Source organism: Phocoena phocoena, chromosome 3 (genome assembly GCF_963924675.1).
Source record: "Phocoena phocoena chromosome 3, mPhoPho1.1, whole genome shotgun sequence".
In the NCBI taxonomy this organism is placed as follows: Eukaryota; Metazoa; Chordata; class Mammalia; order Artiodactyla; family Phocoenidae; genus Phocoena; species Phocoena phocoena.
In genome coordinates, this window is record NC_089221.1 from 126120132 (window position 1) to 126146552 (window position 26421).

Below are 26421 nucleotides of genomic sequence, written 5' to 3' on the forward strand. Positions count from 1 at the left end.
CCTTATATTTATGGTCAGTTGAATGTCATCGAGGCAGCCAAAATAATTCAATAGGGAAAGAACAGACTTCAACAAATGATGCTAGGAAAACTGAACATATATATGTGAAAAAAAATTTGCATTCTTCTTCACATCATACAAAAAAATTAACTCAAAATAAGTCAAAAACCTAAACATAAGAGCTAAAACTATAAAATTTTTAAGAGAGTAAATCTTTGTGACCTTAAGTTAGGCAAAGCCTTCTTGGACATGACACCCAAAGCACAAACAACTAAGGAAAAATAGATAAATTGAACATCATCAAAATTAAAAACTTTTTTGCTTCAAAACATACCATGAAGAATGTGAAAGGCAACACACAGAATGGGAGATAAAATTTGCAAATCAAATATCTGGTAAAGAGCTTGTATCTAGACTATATAAAGAATACTTACAACTTAATAATAAAAAAGACAAATAACCCAATTTCAAAATGGGCACAGGATATGAATAGACATTTCTATGAAGAAGTTATATAAATGTGCAATAAGCACATGAAGAAATGCTCAACATCATTAGCCATCAATGAAATGCAAATAAAACCACAATGAGATAAACTTCACACCCACTCAGTTGGCTATAATCAAAAAAGACAGATAATACAAGTGTTGGCAAGAATGTGGAAGAATTGGAACCCTCATACCTTGCTGGTGGGAATGTAAAATGTGTAGGTGCTTTGGAAAACAATCTTGCAGTTCCTCTAGGGGTAAATATAGAGTTACCATCTAACCCCAACAATTCCAAATTCCACTGCTAGACTTACACTCAAGTAACGTATGTTCACACAAAAACTTGTACACAAATGTTCATAGCAATATTATTCATAAAGTCAAAAGTTTGAAACAATTCAAATATCCATCAGCCAGTGAATGGATAAGTACAGTGTGGTATATCCATACAGTGGAATATTATTCAGCGGTAGAAAAGAGATACTGATACATGCTCCATGTGGATAAACCTTGAAAACACAAATGGTCCATAAGCAGGTAATAACATTCTCAATTTCATTAATAATCAGGGAAATTAAATTTAAAATCACAATAGAACATCCTTTCACCTGTACCATGTTAACTAAATGTAAAAAGTTAGGTGTTACCTGGTATCTGTGATAATATAGCTCAGTGAGAACTGCTGGTGGGAATGTAAATGGGAAAAACTTATTGGAAAACAGTGAGACATCACCTCACAAATACAAGAATGTTCAAGGCAGCATCTCCATAAAGGAAAAAAAAAACCACAAGCAGCTTGGATGTCCTTCAGCAGTGGAATAGATCAATTGTGATATAGTCAGACAACGAAATACAGCACAGCAGTGAAAATGAATGACCCACAACTACATGCATCAACATGGATGAATCTCAAAAACATAATACTGAGAGAATGAAGCAGTAAATTACACAGAAGAGTAGATGCAGTATGATTCCATCCATATAAAGTTCAAAAACAGGCAAAACTAAACAATATATTGTTTGTAGATACCTCAAAGGTAGTAAAACTGTAAAGAAAAGCAAGAGAATGATAAACGCAATTTGGGGCGTGGTGTGGGAAGCAGGGCGCTCTTAGGGAGATGGGAACAGGCTTCCGAGCTGCTGGTGATGTTCTGTTTCATAAACTCGGTAGTGAGTAGCTGGGAGCATGTTTTATTCTTCTTTACACTGTACATATATATTTACTACATCTTCTGTATGTATAATATATTTCACAATTTAAATGTTTAAAATAATGAGATCACCTTCGGGGGCCCTTCTAACACTTTGATTTTGAAATTCCATAAAACTGTCTCATTTGAAAAGTTGAAAATCAACAGAATTATATGACAGAATCCTAGACTCTCAGGTCTGGATGTGTCCTCAGTTACCACATAGCCCCCTCATTTTACAAATGAGGTAACTGAGCTCCAGAGGGGTGAGGTCACTTTTTCAAAGTCACACAGCACCTGAGTGCTAGAATGGGAATATGGAGGAAGGTCCAGTGACCCTCAAAACAGTACATTTTCCACTGAAACACAGTAGGGCTGTGTGCACGTCCTATTCTAGGCCTTTTGTTTACAGTGAGCATTCTGTGTTTTCTGAAAGCAGTTCTGAGTTCCCATATTCTGTCCCATTGTTAGGCTATATAATCTTTCTTTTAATTAATAGACTATATTTTTCTGATTCACAGAATAATGACTGCCCTGGATGTATTAATTCCACATCACTTCCATACTACAGACCCTCTCCATGGCCTTTCCTGTTATTTGAATGCAGAGCTCTGCTCAGCCTCAAATACATCTGTCGTGCTGGTCCAGCTTTCCTTCCACCCCGTGTTCCCCACTGTATTTCCAGGAACCCCTGGGATTCTTATCAACCTTTACATCCTTTCTACCTTCCTCCTTCAGCTCCTTGGGGGAAATGAAGGAACTGATTGTTCCAAGTTTTTGTATGGCCTACTGGTTTTCTCCACTGGGAGAGGTGGCTCTGGAAGTGGAGTTGGCAGGGGACACAAAGGAGAGAAAAGAAGGGAAAAAACAGGCGCTGTTTCCAATGAGGTTGTAGGCCATGCCTGACTAATTCCACAGCCATGAAGTCAATTGACCTGCCACCTGCACACCCCAGCACAGCCTGTTCTCTGGCCTTGCCTGCCTTCCAGACCAGGCATTGTTTGCTGTGATGAGATTTCATGAAGCCTGATGAAAGTTGGACCCTTCCCCACCTACCACCACCACCAGCACCACTTCTCCTCATAAGCCCTGCCTCTCTGCAAGGGGTGGTCCCCAGTGGCTGCCAGCTCTACCTCACGTGGAATTTAAAATGTTTAGGCTTATAGTCAGCCCTACCTTTTCCTAGACTCACAGGATATCAGTGTCAGAAGAAAAGCTCAGGTCATTTCTTGTCCAGTTTCTGCTCTTTACACAGAAGTGAACAGAGGCCCCAGACAACAGAGGACCAAGTTCAGTGTCACCCAGAGAGTTAGATAGCCCAGGTGGTCTGACTCCCAGAGCAGAGTGTCTCATGGTCCTAGACCGTTTCCCCTGGTGCTGTGACATTTGGAGCCGCCCTCCTCCCTCACCTTGGCCCTTGGAGCATACCTCTGGCCTGCAGAGTGAACAAACACTTGCAAAATACTTCTGACATTCACCTAGAAGTCCCTCCTACTTTTAACCTGGCTGCTTTTGCAAAACAACATTCCCTATTAAAGATAAGAGAGTATTTACTGGGGTGATTTCACCCAGTTCAGGCCAGGTCCTCGCACTTACAGGCTTGGAAAACATCTTGTTGGTTTCCCCACCGTGGATCACGCTTGGTAAAGTTGAGTCATGCTAACCACATCTTTGGGAAACGGACGTATAAAACCCGAGTGCCTGTTTATTAACATAAACAGGAGCTGTAACTCTCCGTTGTACTAGTTCATGTTGCCCTGATCAGCTGCTTGTCTCACAAAGGCAACCTATGTAGAAAGTCAAACTGTCAGACTCAGAACAAGGGGAGCTGGTCTCGGGATTTGAATGAGCTCTCAAGTGGCCTTCCTTTGATTGCTGACCAGCCCCTTCCTGGCTGACCCATCCTTGCTTTAGCTGGATCAATAAACTCAGCCGTTCTGGTGGCCCTGAGAGTCATTCAATCTCTTGGAAGAAACTTAGCCTCTTCCTGCTCTTCCCATTATGTGTTCATTTCGTAACTTAACTCTCAGAGGGAAATCTCATTTCCCACGTTTCGAAGTCTTTTGGGGGAGGGGAGTCCCACATGATTCAGTTGTTCAGACATCTATAACTATATCCACCTGCTTTTCTATTATCTGCCCTATATTACTTCATATTGTCCACAAGGATATCCCGAAAGACTTTATAAAGTACCTTATGAAATCATGTTGCCTCTCTTTTCAGAAGTCATCAGTGCAATTGATCATTTCTGCAGCTGGGTGATAGGGAATCATTATAATCTTCTCTCTACTGTTGTATATGTCCGAGATTTTTCAAAATAATTTAAGATTTTAAAAACTAGGGGAAAAACCGTCCGTGGCTTCCTAGTTTCCCACAAAGCCTAAACGTCTTAAACTGGACTTGGCCCCTCTTCCTCTAACTGGCCTGGCAATATTTTCCACTCTCTAAAAACACCACCCTTACCCTAGCCGCATCTCCACACAAATATTGCCTGTAGTTTCCTGCCTTTGTGCTTTAGCTCATTCCATTCCTTCACTTCAAGTTAGATGCTACCTCCTCCAGAGAGCCTTCATTGATTCCTCCCACTCACAGCACTTGCTACCTACACCAGCCCATGGCCTGTCCCCACTGATGTATGTTCTATGTGGTCTTCCCTCTGCATCCATTGTTAGCTCTTTGGATTTCAAGGATTGTGTTTTATCATTCCTGCCTGGGAACAGATCTACCTTTTATGGCTATGGTGAAGCTGGATTCTAATCTTCAAATCATACATCCCATTGCCATCCTAACTTGTCTTCACCTAGCACAGACTCATGCACGTAGGAAATCCCCAGGGCATTTTTAACTGAATGATTCTTTCATCAAACTCATGATATCACCAGCTGCGTTGCACTGCATGCGCTACATGGCTTTAAACTTCTCCTCCATGTTTTGAGAGGATTGTATAGCATGGGTCGTCTCAGCATGCATCAGGATCAGCTGGGGAGTGTGCTAAAATGCAGATGCCTGGGCTCCAACCTGAGGGAGTCTGATTCAGGTCCAGGCAGCTGCATCTCAAGAGGCCCGCCAGGTGATTCTGATGCAAGTGGTCTTCGGGCCATCCTTTAAGGAGCCCTGGCCCCAAAGGCCCATGAGGTCCCATGCATCACCATTCTCTGGCCAGTTACGACTGAGTCAGACAGCAGCCTTGTCCCCAGCGAGAACCTCATGCTTGCAGACCCTCCCTGGACTCACCTGCCTTTGTTTCCCGCCTTGTTTCCCCAAGTGTGTGGCTGTGGCCTGGCTCAGTCAGGCTTCTTCTTCAAGAACCAGGAGTACATCTGCACCCAGGACTACCAGCAGCTCTACGGCACCCGCTGTGACAGCTGCCGGGACTTCATCACGGGCGAGGTCATCTCCGCGCTGGGCCGCACCTACCACCCCAGGTGCTTCGTGTGCAGCTTGTGCAGGTGAGCAGCAGGCCAGCGGGGGCGGGACCCTCTGCCCGGGATCCTGCAGCAGGGAAGAAATGGCCTTTCCCAGGCAGATCCGGGGCTTACTCGGCTTTTTGCTGGACACTTGCATCCTCTAATCTCAGGGGAGGAAAGACCTGACAGGCTAGTGGTTTTCAAACATTTAGCGGCTGAATCCTGTTTGTCAAACGTGATCTAGTATAAAACACTGGTTTGTCCCGAGACAAAGGCAGCGTAAGGAGCTGAGCCCCAACACTCAGCCTCCCACTTCCCATCAAAAGGCCCTGAAGGAAGCACTGAGGGCCCTGGCCTCTCAAAACTCACTTTGGAATCCATGAATCTGGCTCAGGCTCTCACACCCTCAGCCACATACGGTACTGGAATATCTATTTATAGCCTCCCTCCATGACCCTGGCAGGTGACCCCACCTCTGTAAGCCTCCGCTTCATTGGTGAATTGACATCAAAGCCAGTCCAACTTCATTGGGTTTCCATGAAGATAAATGAGATGGTACATGCAGAGAGACCTTATCTCAATGACTGGTACCAAATTGTGTCTACTTTTATGCTCTTCGTTATCATAATGATCATTATCTAGCCTCTCAAGACCTCTGATAGGTGATGGAAAGCTCACCCCTTCCCTCCTCCCCACCCTCAGCATACCCGTCACTTGTTAACTTAGCAAAGGTACCTTAAGGGCCCAGTGTATGCGAAGCACCATATTAAGGAGATGAAAAAATAAAGAAACCTCAACCCTGCCCACAGATATGTTAAAATTTAATGGACTGCTCTGATTAAGTCATAAGTAAAGCACGATTAGAGTATATGTATGCATTTTTTAATTGGGAAAGTCATTTATAGATCAATTATTCTCCTCGTATAATAACCACCTCTTTGTTACCAGTTAGAGTAACTAACCAATTAGAGTTTCTGATTGAGACTAAGGACACAGTGCATAAGAAAATATTATCACCCAGTGGAATTCATTCATTCATTCATCCAACCCTTAAGACCTGGAATCCCAGAACCATTGGAAGTTTGCACAGTAGGGTCCGTATGGTCTAAAGTGGAGGTTTTGTGAAGCCCCATGGAGAATAGGTGCCTTCCCAAGGTCATGCCGGGTCCTTTTACCATGAATCAGTGCCTGGCCTGTGATGAGAACACGGCTCCCCTCCCTCCCTGGCACTCCCTCCGTTGTTCATGTTGCTAATGTAAGGGCAGTGGAGCCACTGCAGGCTTACGGGGGCATAAACTCAGAGTCCATATTAACAGGCATCCCAATCCACACAAGCGAGAGCTGCTGTGTGATGGGATCAGCTGTACTGAGGGTTCTATGCACTTTATATTTAGTTAGGGAGGCAGGACATGACGAGCTTGAGCCCCTGAGCTGTAGAACTCGCAAATGCAGGCAAGCAGAGGAAGAGGTTCTTTGAGGATGTCTAAACTTCCTGTGGAGTGAAAGAAGGAAATTTTGGCAAGTTGGGGAGTTGAATGAGTTCTTCCTGACATACAGGGGATAGGTCAATTTGGGATGGAAGAAGTCCTTCCAGGAAGAGGAAGTACCTCTGAGACATTTTTAGCCTCTTCATTATAGAAGAGAAATGTAAGCCCAAATAAGTGTCACGATTTTCCCAGTGTTTAAAAATCATGTAAATGGCCCAACTGGGTCTCCAGTTCTGGTCCTGGCCCTAACTGAGTGGTTTAGCCCGGCCCCGTGAACAGCACTTGAATGTGCCTGGTGCTCTCTGTGTGCAGTGTGTGCTACCAAAGGTCTTCAAGCACATGTGTTGTCAAGTCACCTATAGACACGGAACCCTCTGGAGAGATGGTGTTGAATTTCTCCTTCATCCCTCTTGCAGGAAGCCTTTCCCCATTGGAGACAAGGTGACCTTCAGCGGGAAGGAATGTTTGTGTCAGACATGCTCCCAGTCCATGACGAGCAGTAAGCCCATCAAGATCCGTGGACCAAGCCGTGAGTCCTCCCCATGGGGCACGTCGCCGTCCACGAGTGCCATCTCCCAGGGCTCTCCTTTCCCAGCTTCGCTAACTGCTTCCGCAGCCTGGAGGGAAGTGGGGGAGGTTCCCACCCTGGAGGACTCCTGAAGCATGACCCAGTTGGCACACAGCCCAGACTCACAAACTTCCCAAAGCACAAACGCAGGGAAAACCGGCTGCCCAACTGTGAACAGAGATGGCCTGTGCCATGTGTTGGCCACTTGGGTGGTTCTCCTGGGATGAGCAGGGCTCCTTATCTCCCCTCTGGTCCACGCTCCCAAGGGCATCGCAACAGAGCTGATCAAGTGTTTTCCACCAGTGGCTGTCAATTTTTACAAACTCCACTAAAGAAGAATATGCAGACATATCTTAGCAAAAGAGGGAATATGAGAGAAGGCCACAAGGGCTGTGCTAGTGCCCCTTGGGGTGTGTTCCATGGACCGTGACATCAGCTTCACTGCAGGACTGATAAAAATACAGATTTCTGGGCCCACTCTTGACTTCTAGGAATGGGACCTAGAAATCTACAATCTTAATAAGCTTCTTGGGTGACTCATTTGCTGCTCCTAAGATTGAGAACTACTGTCTAGGGATGAGGGGGACACTTGGCAGGCCATCGATCACCAAAACATAGATGGGGAGTTGGGGGGAACTGAGGATCAATAGTGCCTTGGAACAGTCATTCTGATTTGTGGAATGTCCATTCCATTCAAACGTGTCTAGCCGTAAGATATCCAAATCACTGTTCCAAGATGCCCTTGTCAGGCCACTGACTGCATGTGCTCACACACACACGGACACAGCCCCCTGGGTCTCGGTAAGCCAAGCTGAGCGCCGGCATTCTTTCATGTTACGTGACACTCTCACTGGCCTTGTCGTCAGCATCAATGAAAGCCCATTAGCGTCTTGTGCGGCATCACTGTGTGGTATGGGGGCTGCTGGCCACGGCACCAGCAGAGTCAGCACGCTGAGGCTGTGTCTGGCTGAGGAGGGCGAGCACAGAATACCCCAAGTCAGCAGGGCTGAGCTCCCGGGGGCTCCATTAGCACGGGGGCCAGTGGGGAGGCTCCCTCCCTTGCCCTTCCTTTCTTTCAGTTGAATCAGATCTGCTCCCAGACTTTCCGTCAGTATCTTCGGTGGGGCTCAAGAAAAATTTGCCGCTCTGATCAGGTTTCCATCTTGAGGTGGCTGAGAGCACACACTGTTATCCTTCATAACTCCTTGAAAGCATCATCCAATATGACAGCAAGGCTGGGATGCAGGACCACAGCGCCATGGCTGATGCTGCCAAGGCGCCCAGACACCAGTGGGACCACGTGTGAGTTCACAGAGGGAAGCTGGCTGGAGTCAGGAGGCTGCCATCCTTCTGTGTGAATGCACAGCCATCATGTAGCCTCCCTGTGGCTCGGTTTACCCAACTTTGTGGAAAGCAAGTGTATCAGTATTCGGGAATCAAACCAACATACGTCATAGTGTGTAAAATGCTCTCTAAATATAAATGAGGGATTTTGTTGGCTTGGAGGTTTAGTCTAGGAAACATCCCAAAGGAGAACTGAGAATAAGATTCCTGAATCTGCTGTTACCTCACTCAGCCTGTGTTGTGTGTACTGTGTGCCTTGGGGAATCTCAGACAGGTGGGAGATTTCCTCAGCTAAGTGCGGGAGCCCTGCATGGGAGCATGTCCACAAGAAGAGGCTGTGTCCACCATAATTCTGCAGATCAGGAGGTGAAAAAGGTGAGGAAGAGTGAGTGCAGAAGAGCAAGTGAGCACGTGGGCCGTCTCCAGGGGGATGCCTAGGATCATGGCTCATCTTGTTACTCATGAAGTCTAGACATCACTGTGTGGATCTACAGGGCATATGTTTCATAGAAATGTTTTATCCCCAAAGGTGGTCATTATCCATGCTGTAAACGCAGGGCAGCCACCTGACTTGAGGGGAAGTTGGAAGGTCTGCTTAGTTCCCCCAAGGTTGAAGGGAACTAAAACAAGATTCAAGAGAGTGCTAAGGGGAAGAACATATCATGGAGAAGGAAAATGAAAGCAGGAAAACTTGCTGTATTCTTGAGCTACAGGAGTGTGAAGTTTCATCCCTGGAATGTAAAGACATTCTGGAAAAGCAGGAGCAGTATCTACTCAAAAGAGATCAAGAAGAATACTTAGGAACTGTCAAGAGAAAAGAATTGTATTACTTACCACAGGCGGAAGAAGTGTTTCCTCACGGATCTCACCAAGAAGAATCAGGAGCAGAAGTAGCATGGCCACCATAAGTACCACCACCACCACCATCTTCACAATCACCCCCACCATCATTACAAGCACCACTATCACCAACACCACCATCACCACTGCTAACACTGATGACGGTGACTATTGCCAGGCACCGCACAGACCTCACTGAGAAGAATCAGCAGCAGTAGCACCACCACCATCACCACCAAAACCACCACCATCACTCTTGCTAACGTTGATTGGCCATTACTGTTGTCAGGCACTGCACTAAGTTTTCTATATATAACATCTCATTTAATCATTATAATAACTCTACGAGGGAGATAAGAGTAATGGTTTTTAGATGAGAAAACTAAGACTCAGACAGCATAAATGACTTGCCCAACGTCACTCAGATAATGATACTGTAACTAGAATGTGAGCCCAGGCAGTCTGGCTTTGGAGCCTATTTCCTTAACACCCTATACCAGAGACATGACTCGCTAATAGGAAGGGTCCTGTCTCCCTGGATTAGTTGCCTAAAACGAGGTGGGGAGCTTGCTATGACTCACAAACCCACTTATTTTTGCTGATCTAAGTGGGATGAATGACACAGTCAAAAAAAACTAAAAATAGTTGTCTGGGGTCTTTAGAGTCTCCAGTAAACTGAGGGATTTAGGAGGAACAAGTGGTGGCATCATACTTTCTGCCAGCTGAAGGTTGTAATTTTGGAATAAAGAGGAACGTAGGAGGAATGGAGTGGACAGCTGGGTCTGCAGAATCCAACTTGGGACAGGGTGTGGTTTTCCTGACCCTGCTTATTACACGAGACCCGGGCTCCCGGATGGGGTGTTTGAGGCTCCACTGCGTGGCCAAGAGTGAAAGTTGAGAGAAGAGGGAGGAAAAGGTCCTGATAAATATGAAGCCTGTAGAGTGGAGGACGAGCAGTATAACATGAAAAGAAAAAGCATGTGGAGCAGGTAAGCCAGAATTCTCAGGAGGATTCAGCAGGCCTTCCTACATCAGGAATATTGCTTCTGACCTCATATCAGAGATTGGATAATGCACAGAGTATGAGTTAAAAACATGAGAACAGGGCTTCCCTGGTGGCGCAGTGGTTGAGAGTCCACCTGCCGATGCAGGGGACGCGGGTTCATGCCCCGGTCCGGGAAGATCCCACATGCCGCGGAGCGGCTGGGCCCGTGAGCCATGGCCGCTGAGCCTGCGCGTCCGGAGCCTGTGCTCTGCCACGGGAGAGGCCGCAACAGTGAGAGGACCGCATACCGAAAAAAAAAAAAAGGTGGGGGGGGCGGTGAGCTGCTCACCCCTGGAAGCTATGACACAGAGGAAGGTGCCCACGCCTGTTGAGAATGCTGTAGCTTCCTGCATTGCGTGGGACTTTGGCCAAATGCTCTGTGAACTCTGAGCCCCTGTGGAATCATTTAACCCTATCAATGAGGCCCACAGAGACACAAGGTCAGCATTTGTGGCCTAGAAAGCTGGACCAGACGCCTGAGCCCTTGGGTTTTACTGTTCGGAGCGTGGGCAAGTCACTTCAGAGGCCATCTGTCTATAAAAGAGGAGGGGGTACTGACCTCTCTAAACTATGACATTCTGAAGACTGTGATGATCAGGATGGGGTGGGGGTAGACTTATCCCAGGAGAAAAGAGATCCTAAAATTATTCTCCCAGCCCCCATTTGAAGGCCTGGGACTTGAAGCATTTTGCAATGGGAGACCTTCCTGCCCGCAGCTTGCACTAAGAGACGTTAGAAAGGCACTGTGTGGCCAAGAGGCGCGGACTGTGGGAGCTGCTTCATACACACACTTCATCAGGGCCCAGACCCTCCCCACAGCCTGCTGGGCACACCCACTTCTTAGACACATGGACATCTCATCTCCTCTCCCAGGACAGGCTCCCAGCTGGGTGTGAGAGCTTCAGCCAGCCTCTCCCAACTTGATAGCCGTCTCTTTTCTCACCACTGCTCCCAAGTATGCACTTGCTTTGGTGCCAGGAGGCAGGCTTGTCCTCTGGTAAACTTTGCACCATGACCCTTTCCTCCTCCAGAGTGGGACATCCGGTCGGCTAGGCCTGAATTTCCCGCTTCTCCCAAGTATCTTGGACACTGCCTCTATTTCCTGCCCCTCCGCAGACACTGATTGAGCAACAGGCAGACTCTGGGGCCCCCTGCATTCAATATTGGCTCCAGTGCACAGTCCAGGGTGAGGGGAACGGAGAGCAAGGGCACCTTGCTGCTCTGGAACGATCTCATCAGACTCTTTAATCCTTGCTACCTGGGGAGGCAAGCGTTTGGTATGTAATCATGTTGGGGAGGAGGTGTGTGTGGTAAGTTCTGTCCTTTGCCTGAGTGCCGTGAGGCCTGCTCTTTCACGCTCATTCAGCAAATCTGTTTGAGTTCTTAACTATGTGCTGAGCACGGTGCTAGGCAAGAAAATAGATTTAACCACAAAACACACAAATCACAAACAGGGCCCTTGCCATTGAGGAAAACTCTACTGTGCTTGGAGATCTTGATAAAATTCAGTAGGTAAGCGACAAGGGCTTAATTTCCAAAATATATAAACAGCTCATACAGCTCAACATCAGAAAAACAATCCAATTGAAAAATGGTCAGAAGACCTAAATAGATGTTTCTCCAAAGAACACATACAGAGGGACAACAGGCACATGAAAAGATGCTTAAAATCACTAATTATTAGAGAAATGCAAACCAAAACTGCAAAAAAATGAGGTGTGACCTCACACCAGTCCGAATGGCCATCATCAGAAAGTCCACAAACAATAAATGCTGGAGAGGGTGTGGAGAGAAGGGAACCTCTTGCACTGTTGGTGGGAATGTATATTGGTGCAGCCACTATGGAAAACAGTATAGAGGTTCCTCAGAAAACTAAAAATAGAGCTATCATATGATCCAGCAATCCCAGTCCTTGGCATATATCTGGAGAAAACTCTAATTCAAAAAGATACATGCACCCCAATGCTCATTGCAGCAGTATTAACAATAGCCAAGATGTGGAAGCAACCTAAATGTCCATCAGTAGATGAATGGATAAAGAAGATGTGGTACATATATATATATATATATATATATATATATACATATACATACAATGGAATATTACTCAGCCATAAAAAAGAATGAAATAATGCTATTTGCAGCAACATGGATGGACATGGAGATTATCATAGTAAGTGAAGTAAATCAGGCAGAGAAAGAAAAATACCATTTGATATCACTTATATGTGGAACCTAGAAAAATGATACAAATGAACTTATTTATAAAACAGAAACAGACTCACAGACGTAGAAAAACTTATGGTTAACAAAGGGGAAAGAGGGGGATAAATGAGGAGTTTGGGATTAACAGGTACACACTACTATACATAAAGTAGATAAGCAACAAGGACCTACTGTATAGCACAGGGAACTATATTTAGTATCTTGTAACAACAACCTATAATGGAGAAGAACCTGAAAAAGATATATATATACATAATATATATACATATATATGTAACTGAATCACTTTGCTGTCCACCTGAAACTAACACAACATTGTAAATCAAGCATACTTCAATAAAAATAAAATAATTAAAAATAAATAAAAATTCAGTCAATCTGGGTGGGGCCCACATTGCTGCACATTTCTGAGCTCCCAGGTGACACTGATACTGCAGGTCCCTGGGTCACAGAGACTTGGATGAGCTTAGTTAGCAACTCGAGAGCAGAAGCAGTGCAGGGTCCATTCTGGATGAACAGTTGTCAGGATGACCAGCAGGGAACTTTCTGGAGGAACCCTGGGAGGTCTGTCTTTCTCCCTCACACCAAGACCACTTGTCAAGAGGCCAGGGCTCCGCTGGCCTTTCCCTCACCTGGCAGAGTCTCGACAGGTGCCAGTGCCAGGGTGGGAGCAGTTGTGGAAAAGCTGGCATTCCAGGAGGGGTTTCCTTGACTCAGGTGTGCGATGATGGCAGGGCTCTAGGGGCCCAGGATGCTTTGCTCAGCACATCCTCTTGTCTTCGCAGACTGCGCTGGGTGCAAGGAGGAGATCAAGCACGGCCAGTCACTCCTGGCTCTGGACAAGCAGTGGCACGTCAGCTGCTTCAAATGCCAGACCTGCAGCATCATCCTCACCGGGGAGTACATCAGCAAGTGGGTTTCTCCCCCTCCCCGCCCCGCCCGCCTGGCCTCTGCATGCTCCCAGACCTGGCTGCACATGACCCTTGCCTGAGTCCCCAGGAGCAGCTCCCTCCGTTTCCATCCAGCTATCACACTCTGGCCGCAAACAGCACCCCACACACCTTGGGCCCTCACGCGGTGCTTCCTCTGCCTCAGATACTCTTCTCTGCTCTGCACGTGCTTGCTCCTCCCTTCTGGTCTCGGGTCCCACACCCTCTCCTCAGAGTTGGCCTCATTCTGCCCTATTCTTTTCCTTCATACGGGCCAACACCATTTGCAATTGTATATTTATCCAAGTTAACTTTTTAGTAAGGTTAATAATACTAGCTACCATTTATTGAGCTTTTATTGTGGACAAGGAATGTGCTAACTGCTGTGCACGAATTATCACGTTAAGTCCCATGACTACCCCCATGAGATATTTATCCCCATTTGAAAAGCTGTAGAAACTGTCTCAGGCAGTAAGTAATTTGCTCCAATGATTGTATTTAGTGTCTGTCCTCGCTAGGGTGGGACTTGTTTAATCCTCTGCTGCTGTGTAGCACAATGCCCAACCCATAGTCAACAATACAGTTGTTGAATGAATTGAGATAAGAGATGATGGACACACAGTTGTCAGGGAAGATGGCCCAGCCTACACACTGAGCACTAGACAAGCCCCCTTGTGCTAGGCCCTTGTGACCACGTTTACACACTCAAGTACCTAAAAAGAATTAGGGCCACAGACCCTCACAGCTTTGACACTTTATGCTCCAGACACTTCTCAGGTATCGCCTCTGGCCCGATGCTAGGACACAGTGAGCATGTAAATTTGTAGCATGCGTGGTTTCTGCTATCAAAAAATAAGAGAGAGAAGCTATATACATAAGAAACTGTGCCTCCAGGGGATACGTGATTGAGAGCTCAAGAGAAGTTCTGTTCTTTAAGACCTTTCCAATCATAAGTGACAGAAAACCCAACTCAAACTCCCTTAAAAAGCAAAAATGGGAGTTTACTGACTCATAGAAATGGGAAGGCCAGCGGCATTCTGGCTTCTGGCATGGATGAATCCAAGGGCTTAAAGATGTCATTAGTACTTCAGAAGTGTCTCTCTCTCTCTCCCCCTCTCAGCTTTACCTTCCTCTGCATTTGTTTCATTCTCAAGCAGGCCCTCCCCAAATGGTAGCAAAGATGATCACCAGCAGCTCCAGGCTTTCATTCTAGCAGCTTCGCAAACCTGGCAGAGAGAGAGGGGCTTCTTTCCCAAGAACTCCAGCAAAAGTCCCACAGCTGCCTCTGATTTGGCCACCGGTGGGTCACATGCCCATTCTTGACCAATCACTGGCCAGGAGGATCTCAACCCTCGAGCCAGAGAGCAGCTGTTTGTGAGTTCTTTGTAACTGTGAGTGTGAAGGGGTGGTTCCCAGGAAATCCCAGGCGAGGTACTGCTGCTGGCTGAAAGGGAGATAGATGCTAGCTAGACGACCCTTGTCTGTGTCAGAGGTCTAAGCGAAGGGCTGTGACTATTCTCTTCTAACTAGCAGAAGTGGAATCTGGAATATATGAGAGCTTTATGGAAGATGGTGATATTTGGGCCAGACCTTGAAAAGGGGTATAAGATTTGAAAATGTAAAGAAGGAAAGCTTGTAGGCAGAATGCCCAGCCTGGGCAAGGGCAGGGAGGTGCTGGACATATCCATCCTGTTTGTGGGAACTCGGGTGTGTGCACAGGTGAAGTCCAAAGCTGCAGAGGTTGAGCTGAGGTCACAGCCCCGAGAGCTTTGAAGGCCATGTTAGTGGAGTTTGGCATGCACCTCTGGGCCTGCCAAGTAAGGAGTGCCCTTGGTGAGTCGCCAGCCGGGAGTCCTTGAGTTTGTGAGCCTCGGTCCAAATTCTCTGGGGGAGTAAGGGTTTGCTCAGAGCTCCTCGCAAGCAGGTCCAGCCCAGATTGCCCACCACGCCTTGGGCCTCTGCAGCCGGACTCTGGGCCCTTCATCCATCTGCCAGCAGAGTGTCAGATGCTTAGAGGCCCTGGCTGTGGCACTGATGCCCAGGTTAGAAGCCCAGCCCACTTGACCTCAGCAAGGGACTCAGCTTCTCTGAGTCTCAGTTTCGTCATTTATAAAAACAGGGCTAAGAAGACGACCTGCCTCATAGGGTTGTGTCAGGGCTCAGAGATCTGTGCTTTGTACCTAATCAGTACCCGGTAAATGTTAATTTTTACCATCTGCGTCTTTTTAGAATCATGTATATTTCAAATTCCCGAAGGCCTCACAACCTCATGGGTCCAAATTAGGAGGTGTTGGCATTTATACCCCAATTTTTCTGGCTCATTGTGCCCGCCTCCTGACAAATGACTATCCCCCTGCAGGGTCACCCGCCCATCCCCACACAGTGTGGAAGGGTTGGGGGAGGGGGAAGCTTGTCTCGTGGACCCACAAACAACAGTCTTACCTGGTGACTTTGCTGAGCATGGGTCCTCATTGCCAACTCTCCTTCAGGAAACACTGACGGCTCTGCTGCCCAGGGTGGGCTCCTAGCAGTGCCCACAGAGCAGCAGCCTGGACATGCCTGTTCTTCAGGCCTGTGCGTGTGTGAGCGAGTTCTGTTACGTACGAAAGATGGCATCAGCACTTCAGAGAGATGTCATCAGATCTGGTCCTTAGAGCCAGGCAGGGCTGGAGCAGGGCTGAGCTCTTTGATGCTCCAACCATCTCCACATGGGCCCTTGAAAGCTGAGCCCCAAACGTCCTCCTTGAAGACCCCTCTCAGCAATCATGAGGATTCCCCTAGCTGCCATTTGCCAAGTACTCACTCCAGGCCGGGCGCTGTGCTGAGCCCTGGGACACGCTGGAACCATGTCCTTTAATTCTCACGACAGCCTGGGAGAAACCAGACCGTCTGGGTTTGAACCAGCTCTAGGTCATCTGAATTGGGTTTTCTCATCCATACAGTGGGGAGACGGATAATTCCAACCTCATAGGGCTGCTGCAAGGATTAGATGAAATAACCTATGTAAAACACCCTCAGAGGGCCTGACACACACCAAGCAATAAATATCAATGGCTATTAGTAGTAGAGGGTCGTATAAGAATAACTAACAGTAATCTTATTACTGCCCAATAAGTTATCAGCACTGGGCAAGAATAGAGCACTTAGGAGGTGGTCGGGGGAGAGGGGGTTCCTGTTTTCTCCTGATCCAGGGGCACAATCGGATGACTGATCGTTTTGATGACCTCCTGGAAGGGAAGCTGGCAGAGGCTGAGAGGGGGATAAAGACTTTCCCCTTTGTGCCTCTATAATGTGCCAAATGCAAATATTACCTATTCTAAATAAAATAAAATTTTATTTTTAAATGAATTTTTAAAAGAGCCATTTGGGGTAAAGGAAAAAGGTCTGGAGAATTTGTGGGGAGGGAGAGGAAGAAGAGTGGAAAAGGGACACTCACAGCCCGCAGCAGACCGGTGGTTCCCAGGCACGCTCAGGGAGTTTGTCATGATGCAGGTTCCCTGGTATCCCCCCATCCCAGGAATCGTCTGATTTTGTATATCTGAAGGGTGTCTGGGGAATTGGCATTTTTAACAGTTCCCTGAGTGCTTCTAATCTTGACCCAGTCACAGTTGCCTGCAGGTCTGGGAAGCTCCACGTGACACCCCCGTAAACCCCCCTAACTTCCTCTTCCTGTGTGGATTTCCTCTTGCAGGGATGGCGTTCCATACTGCGAGTCTGACTACCACTCCCAGTTTGGCATTAAGTGCGAGACTTGTGACCGATACATCAGCGGCAGGGTCTTGGAGGTGAGTGGGTACAAGTAACTCTGAAGATGTTTGGGCAGGATGGCCTGTGACTCCAAAAAGTCATCCCTGAGGAAGGGGAGAGTCACCCCACACCCCTTTTTCCATAGCCTCTACCTCCCCCATTTTCTCTACCCCAGCTTAGCTTGCTATATAACCTTGAGCAGATATCTTCTCTGGGCACCCCCAAAATGAGGAGCTGGACAAAATTATTCCTTGTTCCAAAAATGCTGTGTTGGAAATATCAGTTGCTTCTCTAGATTTAGACCCAGCTCGGTTACTGGGGAGTGACAATTATGATTTTCTTCCCAACCGTGCTTTATTTTTTAAGCATTTGGTAATGTGCTGATTTAAGAACCAGCTTGTCTAGCAGCCTATTCCCTAAGCCCTTCTTTGGTTGGTCCATCACCATGGCAACAGCTCTTCTCCACCTCTGATACACAGCTCGCTCTGCCATGACAGACAACCTGCAGCACCATTGCTGAGCCCTCGCCTGAGCCCTCGTTCGCTGGCCTTCCCTCCCACACCCTGTGGGCCCAGGAAGCTGTCTTCCTATGCTTTGGGACCACCCACCTCGAGGAACCAGAAACAGGAAAGAGTTTGGTGCAAATGAAAAACAGTAGCCTAAGAGTAGAAACAGTTGAGTGCTAACTCATGCTCAGATTTTGGGTATCTTTGCCTTTCTAGGCCGCAGTTTTTTCGTGTGACAGTGGCTGAGGGACGACAGACTGGGTCAGGCCTTGTGAACAGAATCATTAATTCTGACTAATCTGGCCAGTCGGTTGTGGTTACCTGGAGTCAGCAGTGTATTGAGAAGGATTCTTCAGCCGCATCTCGGCTCAGCAGGAGAAAGTATAGCAACCCGGAATGGAGTCTGAGGAGATGCATTGAAGCTGAGCCCTGAGGATGAGCAGGAAGCTGCCATGTGAAGAGCTGGAGGAATAATGAGCTTGACCCTTTCAGGGAACAGAGAAAAAGGCCAGTGTGCCTGAGTTCTGTAAATCAGGGCTAGAGGAGGATGGAGTATGTCATCAAGGGCATGTCACATAAAGCTCTGTAGACCTGTTTAGGAGTTTCTGTTTTCTAGCAAGTGCAGTGGAAAGCCATTGGAGAATTTTAAACCAAAGAGCAATGTAGTAAGATTGCTTTTACAAGATTGTAGGGAATCAGAGAGAATAAGATAAACAAATGCACAGAGTGGATAAACCATCAAACATTTCCAAGGAGCTGTAGGAGTGAGATGTGGAGGAAAAGGCATGAAACAGAAGCATAGGGAGGGTTTGGGCCCAGGTTTCTGAGGGCCTGATACCAGGGTGAGGAGTTTGTCCTTTACGGGGCAACAGGGGCAGGGGTGTTGTAGAAGGGCCAAGCAGAAGTGACCTGCTTCAAGCTGCATCTTAGGGAGGATAACGTGATGTACATGGGCTAAATTTAGAGGAAAGAAACTGGAAGTGGGAGACCAGCGAGGAGCCCTTGACCCCTCAGGAAGGACTCAGGAGGTACAGTGGCAGTGGAAGGGGCAACCACCCTGTCTACAACACTGTGGAAGTAGAATTCCAGTAGCTTTGCAACCATGGGGCAACTTGTAGACGTAACCATCAAAGGAGGAGAGGCCAAAAGTTGAACCAGAGTGTCAAGCCCAGGTGAGAAGAAGTCTGGTGTCGCCATCCGCAGAACTGGGGGTGGCAGGGAAAGAAGCTGATCCTGGCGAAACATATCGAGTTCTCTTTGGGGTGGGGTGTGGCTGAAATTCCAGGAAGGTTTCAAGAGGACAGTGAGAATGTGCATCCGAGCTCAGGGACAAGGCTCAGGCCTGGAGGGACCAGTCTCAAAAATGCTAGGATTTGAATAATAGTCGGCACCATGGGAGTCATCGGGATTTCTGAGAGAGGAAGAGAAGTGGGCTCAAAGCAGCCTTGAGGAGTGGCTGCTTACAGGGGGCAGAAGGGGCTGAGAAGTTGTCAGAGCACGAGGAGCAGCAGTCGGGGCGTGGGGGGAGATTGGGAAGGGGTGATGAGAGGACAGAGCTCCGGAAAAGATGGGGAGTCAGTCAGGGCGTTGGGCAGATGCTACAGAGCAGGTAGGGATACGCAGGCTGAGAAAAAGCTGTGAGGTGTGGGGCAAGGTTACCTTCAGGAGAACCATTTGTTGGGTCTTCAGGATTGTGGGCAGGGGGCATCCACATCGTGGTGGGGTAAAGGGTCAGTGGCACGAGATCATAAAAGCAGACTTTTCGTTCGAGAAGGAAGAGAGCTCGATTACACGCAGGGCCAGGGCGGTAGACGGGAATTTGTCCCAACATTTCCAAGCTGCTCTGAAATCGTGTCGGTGGCTGTCTTTTCCCCGGCATGTTACTGTCATTTAGCATAGTGAGAGCCTTCTCTTCTTGGGCAGCTCTTGTGACTGGGTTTCAACTGATTACATTTGTATGAGGCTCCGTTAGCATCTTGGGCGTGTTGATTTTTTTTTTTTTCCTTAGAGCAGGAAGAGACTTTTAGCAATCAACTAGTTTACCCTCCTCGTTTTACATATAAGAAAAGTGAGCCCCAAGACATGTGGTGCTTTTCCCAGGTCACATGCAGAATTTCTAGTAAAGACAGAGCTGAAATCTGGGACTCCAGAGAGTGGAGTGGCTCCCGTATCCCACACAGATGCCAACAGCTCTCAGCTACCCAGGGCCTTTGAGGCAGTGTGATGTATGAAAATACACAGTTGGAGTGAAACAGACTTCGATTCCAGTTTTATCACTTCTAGCCATGAAACCTTAACCAAGTCACTTCCTCTCAGTCTTATTAGAGTCTTTATCTATCAATGGAGAATACTACTGTTATTAACTCCTAGTAGATATGTCAACATGAAATCATAGAAAATATATATATTGGTCTCTGCCCCTGGTTCCTGGCACAGAGCTCCTAAAATCCTTCTAATTTCCTAAGTGATAAGAGCACTAGGGGCGTATTTTGTTCTAACATTTGATCTTTGACCTCAGTTCCTACACACAGAGCTCCTAAACGGCTTGGAATTTTCTGAGGGATAGGAGCATATTTTGTTCTAATGAGGTGACTCTTGGTGGGCTCCTGGATGGGGGCTGGCCACCAGAAAAATATCAAGCCATGATTAGAAGTTTAAACTTTCAGCCCCAATTCCCATCCTCCAGGAAGGGGAGAGGGCCTAGAAATTGAGTTAGTGATGGATCCTGCCTATGCAAGGAAGCCTCCGTAAATACCCCACAAGTACAGGATTCAGAGAGCTTCCAGGTTGGTGAACAGGTGGAGGTTCTGGGAGAGCGGTGCACAGTGAGAGGGCATTGATGCTCCATTCCCCTGCCCACATACCTTGTGCCTCTTCTAACTGGATGCTCATCTCTATTCTTTATCATATCCTTTTGTAATAAACCAGTAAATGTAACTGTTTCCCTGAGTTCTGTGAGCCATTCTAGAAAATTATTAAACCCAAGATGGGGGTCATGGGAACCCTGATTTATAGCTGGTCAGTCAGAAATACAGGTGACAGCCTGGGACTTATGGTTGGTATCTAAATTGGGGTTGGGGACAGACAGTCTCGTGGGTCTGAGCCCTTAACCTGTGGGGTCTGACGTTCTCTCCGAGTAGAGTGTCAGAATAAATTAAATTATAGGACACCCAGCTGGTGTCATAGAGAATTGCTTGGTGTGGGAGAAGAAAAAAAAAAAAAACACCCACATAGCTGGTGTCAGAAGTGCTATGAGTATGGTAGTAGTCTGAGAGTAAGGGACCAACACAGGGGTGTGTTTTTCCTTTATAGCTAGTCAGGACTCTTTTGCTTGCAAGTACAGAAACTATACTGAGCTGGCTCAGACCAAAAAGGAAATTTATCAGCTCCCAGCACTCAAACAAAGGCGTTTGGAATATCTTGCCCTCTTGGTGCCACTTCCTTCTGTGTTGGCTTTATTCTCAGGAAGGCTCTCCTATACGATGGGGAAATTGGACACCATTGCTCTAGGCTTACATCCTATCAGCCAGCATTTCCGATGGAAGGCGAGTTTTCTCTTTCCTAATAGCTCAGCAAGCGTCCTGGGACTGGCCCTCATTGGAGAATCTGAGGCCCATCTCCAAACCAGTAGCTGTGACCATAGAGCTGGAATAACCACATGGATTGACACGGGGAATGGGTAGTCAATCCCACCAAGGAAAAGCTTGATGCTAGTTCTGGAGGAAGGAGGAAGGATATTTGCCAGGCCAAAGCAACAGCTGCCCACTGCGAGGCCCAGTGCATTTCTGGGTACACAATAGGCACTTAATTAAATTCCATTTCCCCTTCCCATTCCCTCCCCAGGCCACCCCACAATCCCTGCCTCAGTGACAGACCTCAACGTGCTGAGCGCCAGTCACACTCCTTCCTTCCTGGTCTGTGTCCTCTCCAAGGAGAACCACAGCCCTGTGTCCCTGTGCTGCCTTGCCTAACCTTGCTTGTGGTTTTCAGACCTCTCCAGTAGGGCCCCATTTTCCAGGTACTGATTCTTTGCCATTTTTCTTCACTATGTTCTAGACTTTGGCTTGTTAACAGACAGAATGTCTCATCTTATCCCACTGACTTGGTTTTCCTTTTGCTGGGACCTGCTGCTCTGCAGCCTCCCTTCCCCACTCCCTCAGGTGGTTTTTAGTGCCATTCATGGCAGGATTGCTAGATGGGCACAAAGCCTCTTGCGGCTAGAGTGGGGTGCTGGGGCGTGACATTTAGGAAGATGCCAGCTTCAGTTTTGCCATCGTGCTGTTGCCATCCTAGAAACAGGTCTATAACTGAAATGATAAAGAGACACAAAGTAGGAAGAGACTACTAATTAAAACGATTATCCTTGTCATGGTATGGGAGAATCAGTCCCACGACATCTCAGCTTGGGAAAATTAGCAGGCTCCTTCCAAAGTTTGAACGCAGTTTGCTTTGGTGATGATAAGGACATTCTGTCATTGGTGGGAGCCATGCAGACAACCAAGACTGAAAAAAGGGGATTTGGGATTTTTTTTTTTCCTTTTTAAAACATCTGCCCTTTCCACATTCTTGCTAAATTTTTAGAATAAATCAAGTCTCTCCAGAATAGATAAGTCCGTGCCCGACCAACCCTCCCCCACCCCAAAAGATTCACGGAGAAGCCTTCAGCATTATACAGTTATACTTTTTTGAATTGGAAGGAACCCATTAACATCAGACCAAGTGATGTCTGGGGAGCCGTTAACAACATCCCAGTATCCATCAATTTCCCCCAGCTTATATCCCCCCCAATAAAACCCTACCCTAACATGCAACGTATACCTTCAAAATGAGCCCCACCTTCCAACCCAATCGCTGCACCAAGCCCCTCCCATATAGCAGTTCTAGAGCTGCCAGTGAAGGGCCCTCATGTGCCAGGTCCTCTTGGCTGGGACCGCAGTGTCAGAACTGTCGGCCTGGAAGTGAGCACTGGGCTGGTGGCTGGCCCTCCAGGGAGCAGCTCCAACGTTGCTCCTGGCTTCCAGTGGGACCTTGAGTCACAGCCTTCTCCGAGGGTTGTTTCTCCCCCAAGAGAGGAATTCTCAACTGTACATCATGTCCATTTTTACTTGAAATGATGGGTAGGGCAGGAAAGTGGGAATAGGGAAGGGGGCTCACCAAAGTCAGACTGGGGTGAACTGGGGATGGTGTGGAGATTCCCAGGTACAGCAGTCATGGGACTGGCCTGAGGGTCAGAGACTCCCCAATAGGTCCTGGCTTTGTGGGTGCCCTTGTTTGTCCACTGAGCCCTAAAAGTGTGCCACTTTCACAATTTTTTCCATGCCTATGAGCCTCATGTGCTCGTTCTTACTTAATGCTATAACTTATCTTCAAGTTGGTTCCTTTACACACAAGAAAACTTACGTAATATAACAGGAAAACCAGGATCACGTGCCATATTGCCAGTGACTGAGAAAATATAGCCCTAGTGGAGGCTCCAAGCCTCACATCTGTTCTTATTCTTAAAAAGGTAGATTAGTGGGCTTCCCTGGTGGCACAGTGGATGAGAGTCCGCCTGCTGATGCAGGGGACACGGGTTCATGCCCCGGTCTGGGAAGATCCCACGTGCCATGGAGCAGCTGGGCCCGTGAGCCATGGCTGCTGAGCCTGCGCGTCCGGAGCCTGTGCTCCGCAACGGGAGAGGCCACAACAGTGAGAGCCCTGCGTACCGCAAAAAAAAAAAAAAAGGTAGATTATTAAGTTTTGGATAGATGTTAAAGACATACTATACCAAACTGGTACTTTCTCCTTGGAAAGAGTCAGAAGAATTGATAGAGGATTAAAAAGGACATCTTTTTTTTCACGGATCCAATGTCATTAAACCGAAGGTCTCTGTGCCACTTAAAACCATGTCAGTACCTCTGGTGGTAAGGGCCCATTCTTGGGGACATGCTGGGATGTCCTCAAAGGAAGGCTGTTTTCTCATCTGGAAATAAGGAGGTAGGACCAGTGGCCTTCAAATGGCCCTTTCACTGCTGGAATAGAAGTACAGGTGTCCAGGGAAGTCCCCTGAATGCCATCAGGTACGCATGGTATGGAATCACCAAGCTTCTGGTGAACTTTTAGACTGCTCTGGACTCCCCTGCATAGACTCCCAACCAGCTTCAGGGCCATGAAGATGCCGTCGACACTAATGAGTTAGGAAATGTTCAAACCCAACCTGCCCCACTGGATGGCAGCCCCAGCTCTGACCTCTTTTATCTTTTTATTTCCATAGGCAGGAGGGAAGCACTACCACCCAGCCTGTGCCAGATGTGTACGCTGCCACCAGATGTTCACCGAAGGAGAGGAGATGTACCTCACAGGTGAGCAAAGCTGACCCTCTGTAAGGCATTCCTTTTCCCTCGTGAGTAGAAAGGAGATACAGTCTCCTTCCATCTCAGTGTTGTCTGTGCTTTTGGCTTGTCCTCAGAATTGTGATTCATTTGCCCCTCTCTGGGTGGTTCGGGAAAGTTGCCGGTGTGGCTAATGTGAAGTGACGTGTAATCTGCCTTCTGTCCCCGTGTGCCTCCACCGGCTGCTCGGCTGGCCTGCTTCCCTGGCAGTTCTCGGAGCAGACTGCCCTGGCTCTGCCAGTGGGTGGGAGGTTGAGCTGCTTGGGGCCAAGGGGTCAGAGAACAGGAGGATGTCTGAGTTACAGACTGTCTGCACCATCACAGCCCCCATACCCCCACCTCCCTCTCCCATCCCTTCCCCCCCATCTCAGAGCATCCCACCAGGCTGCTGCTTGGTCTTCCCACGGACTCTCAGGATGCACCAGAAGGAATGGGAGGGAACCAAGAGTCTCCAAGAAGCAAATCAGAGCTGCTTTCCCTCTGCCGCTTCCCGGGGTCCAGCCCTCTGACCCCGGGATTCTCGCACCAGTCTCCTAATTAGTCTCCAGGTGCTGCTTAATCCTCCATCCCCTGCCCAGTCCACCATTCCCAGGCATTACAGTGTTCTCGGCAGAGCCCTTTCGAGAGGTCTCCAGGGCCCATCCCTGCTCGCCCGTGAGATACACACACTTCAGCCTAGGATTTAAGACCCTCTCACTGAGGGCTCAAACTGCCTTGAACAAATTCAACACTTCAGCTGCCCAAGCCAACTTCCAATCATTCCTTCGTCCATTCAAATACTCTTTCTCGAGCCCCCACCAGGTGCAGGCTCTGCACCAGGGTCCACAGTGAATTCCAACCTCAACCCTACCTCCATTGCCCTGTAGTCCAGGGCCGAGGTGGACCATGGTCGGTAGTCACACAAATACCTGTCAACTGTGAGAAGCTGTACGAAGGGGAGGAGTGTGGGACTGTGAGAGCACATGACGGGGTGGGGAGGGCAGCAGGAAAGGTTCCCTGACAGTGGGCCGGGAGCTGGGGTTCAAAGGACGAGTGGGTGTTAACTGGGCAAAGGGGGGAGGGATGGGATTCGCCAACCTGAGGGCACTGAATCTGCCAGCCTCTGGGGGCAGTGAGGAAATGGCAAGTGTGGGAGACCGAGAGGAGCCAGTGTGTCCGGGGTATAGCCAGAAGGTGAGAGATGAGTTGGGAGGTGGGCAGGACTGGCCAGGCTGGACCTTGTGGCAGGGACGGTGTTCAGCCTCTCGGATGATCTCATGGTCCTGGTGCCTCCGAGTAGATGCTCTTCACCTGTGTCCTGAACACTGTGTCCTGTGTGCCTTACTTTGGAGCGCCTACCATTGTAGGCCCAGTTTAGGCACTGCCCACTTCAGAAACTCCCCAAATGGCCCCAGTCCCACCCACAACTCACTAGTCCCTCCTCCTGGAACCCCCTCAGCCCTTTGTTTGCACCTGGTCCCCTCCAGCTTGCATTGAGCCGTTGGCCATCTCCCTGAGAACCTTGCTTCTGACGTTGGCCCCTCAGCCCTGGCATTGACCCACATGCACTCACTCTACAGGTGATCGCTGTTGGCTGAATTGCTGTACTAGCCATCCGTAGCTGTTTGAATAGCCTTCTTGGGGAGAAACCTTCCTCCCAGTTTCCCCACAAGGCAGATGGAAGGTCAGGGGGGCCATTACAAGGAGCGCTCCTATCAAGCTTGTCCTAGCCACACATGCCCATGCCAGGAGTTCCCTCAACATGTAATGAATCCCCTTTGCCTAGAGCCAGTTTCTCAACCTCAGCACTGTTGACATATGGGGCCAGATAATCTTTCCGTGTGGAGACGTCCCTGTGTACTACAGGGTGTTTGGTAGCATCCCTGGCCTCTGCCCACTAGATGCCAATAACGTACCCCTTCTCATTGCGACAACCAAAACTGTCTCAGACGTTGCCACATGTCTGTCCCCCAGGAGGCATAATCAAGCTGGGTTGAGAACCACCCGCCTAGAGCTATTCAGTAGAATCTCATGCCACCTCCTAGGAATGTTAGAGTAGGGTTCCTTTGTTGGACTGAGCGAGATGACCATTTCTAAGATGCTGTGAGACTCTACAGCTACTTACTTGTATGTACGGTCATGCAGGTATTAGAGGTGAATCGATCCCAGGAGTCACTCTAGGCTGTAAAGTAACAACCCTCACTGTATAGATGGGAAAAGTGAGCCCCAGAGACACGAAGAGATTTGCATGAGAGCTCAAGGGTACAGGGGGCAAAGGGGGACATGGCCTTGTG

The 26421-nt window shown here is 48.1% G+C and overlaps 1 protein-coding gene across 1 annotated transcript in view; it reads left to right on the forward strand.

Moving 5' to 3' along the window:
* ABLIM3 (actin binding LIM protein family member 3) overlaps positions 1–26421 on the forward strand; it is a 142224-nt gene that overhangs the window by 66387 nt on the left and 49416 nt on the right. The window contains exons 4-8 of the mRNA XM_065874835.1: positions 4944–5127; positions 6989–7101; positions 13381–13507; positions 17216–17309; positions 24031–24118. Coding sequence (XP_065730907.1) covers positions 4944–5127; positions 6989–7101; positions 13381–13507; positions 17216–17309; positions 24031–24118 — 606 coding nt within the window. The remainder of the gene's footprint in view (positions 1–4943; positions 5128–6988; positions 7102–13380; positions 13508–17215; positions 17310–24030; positions 24119–26421) is intronic.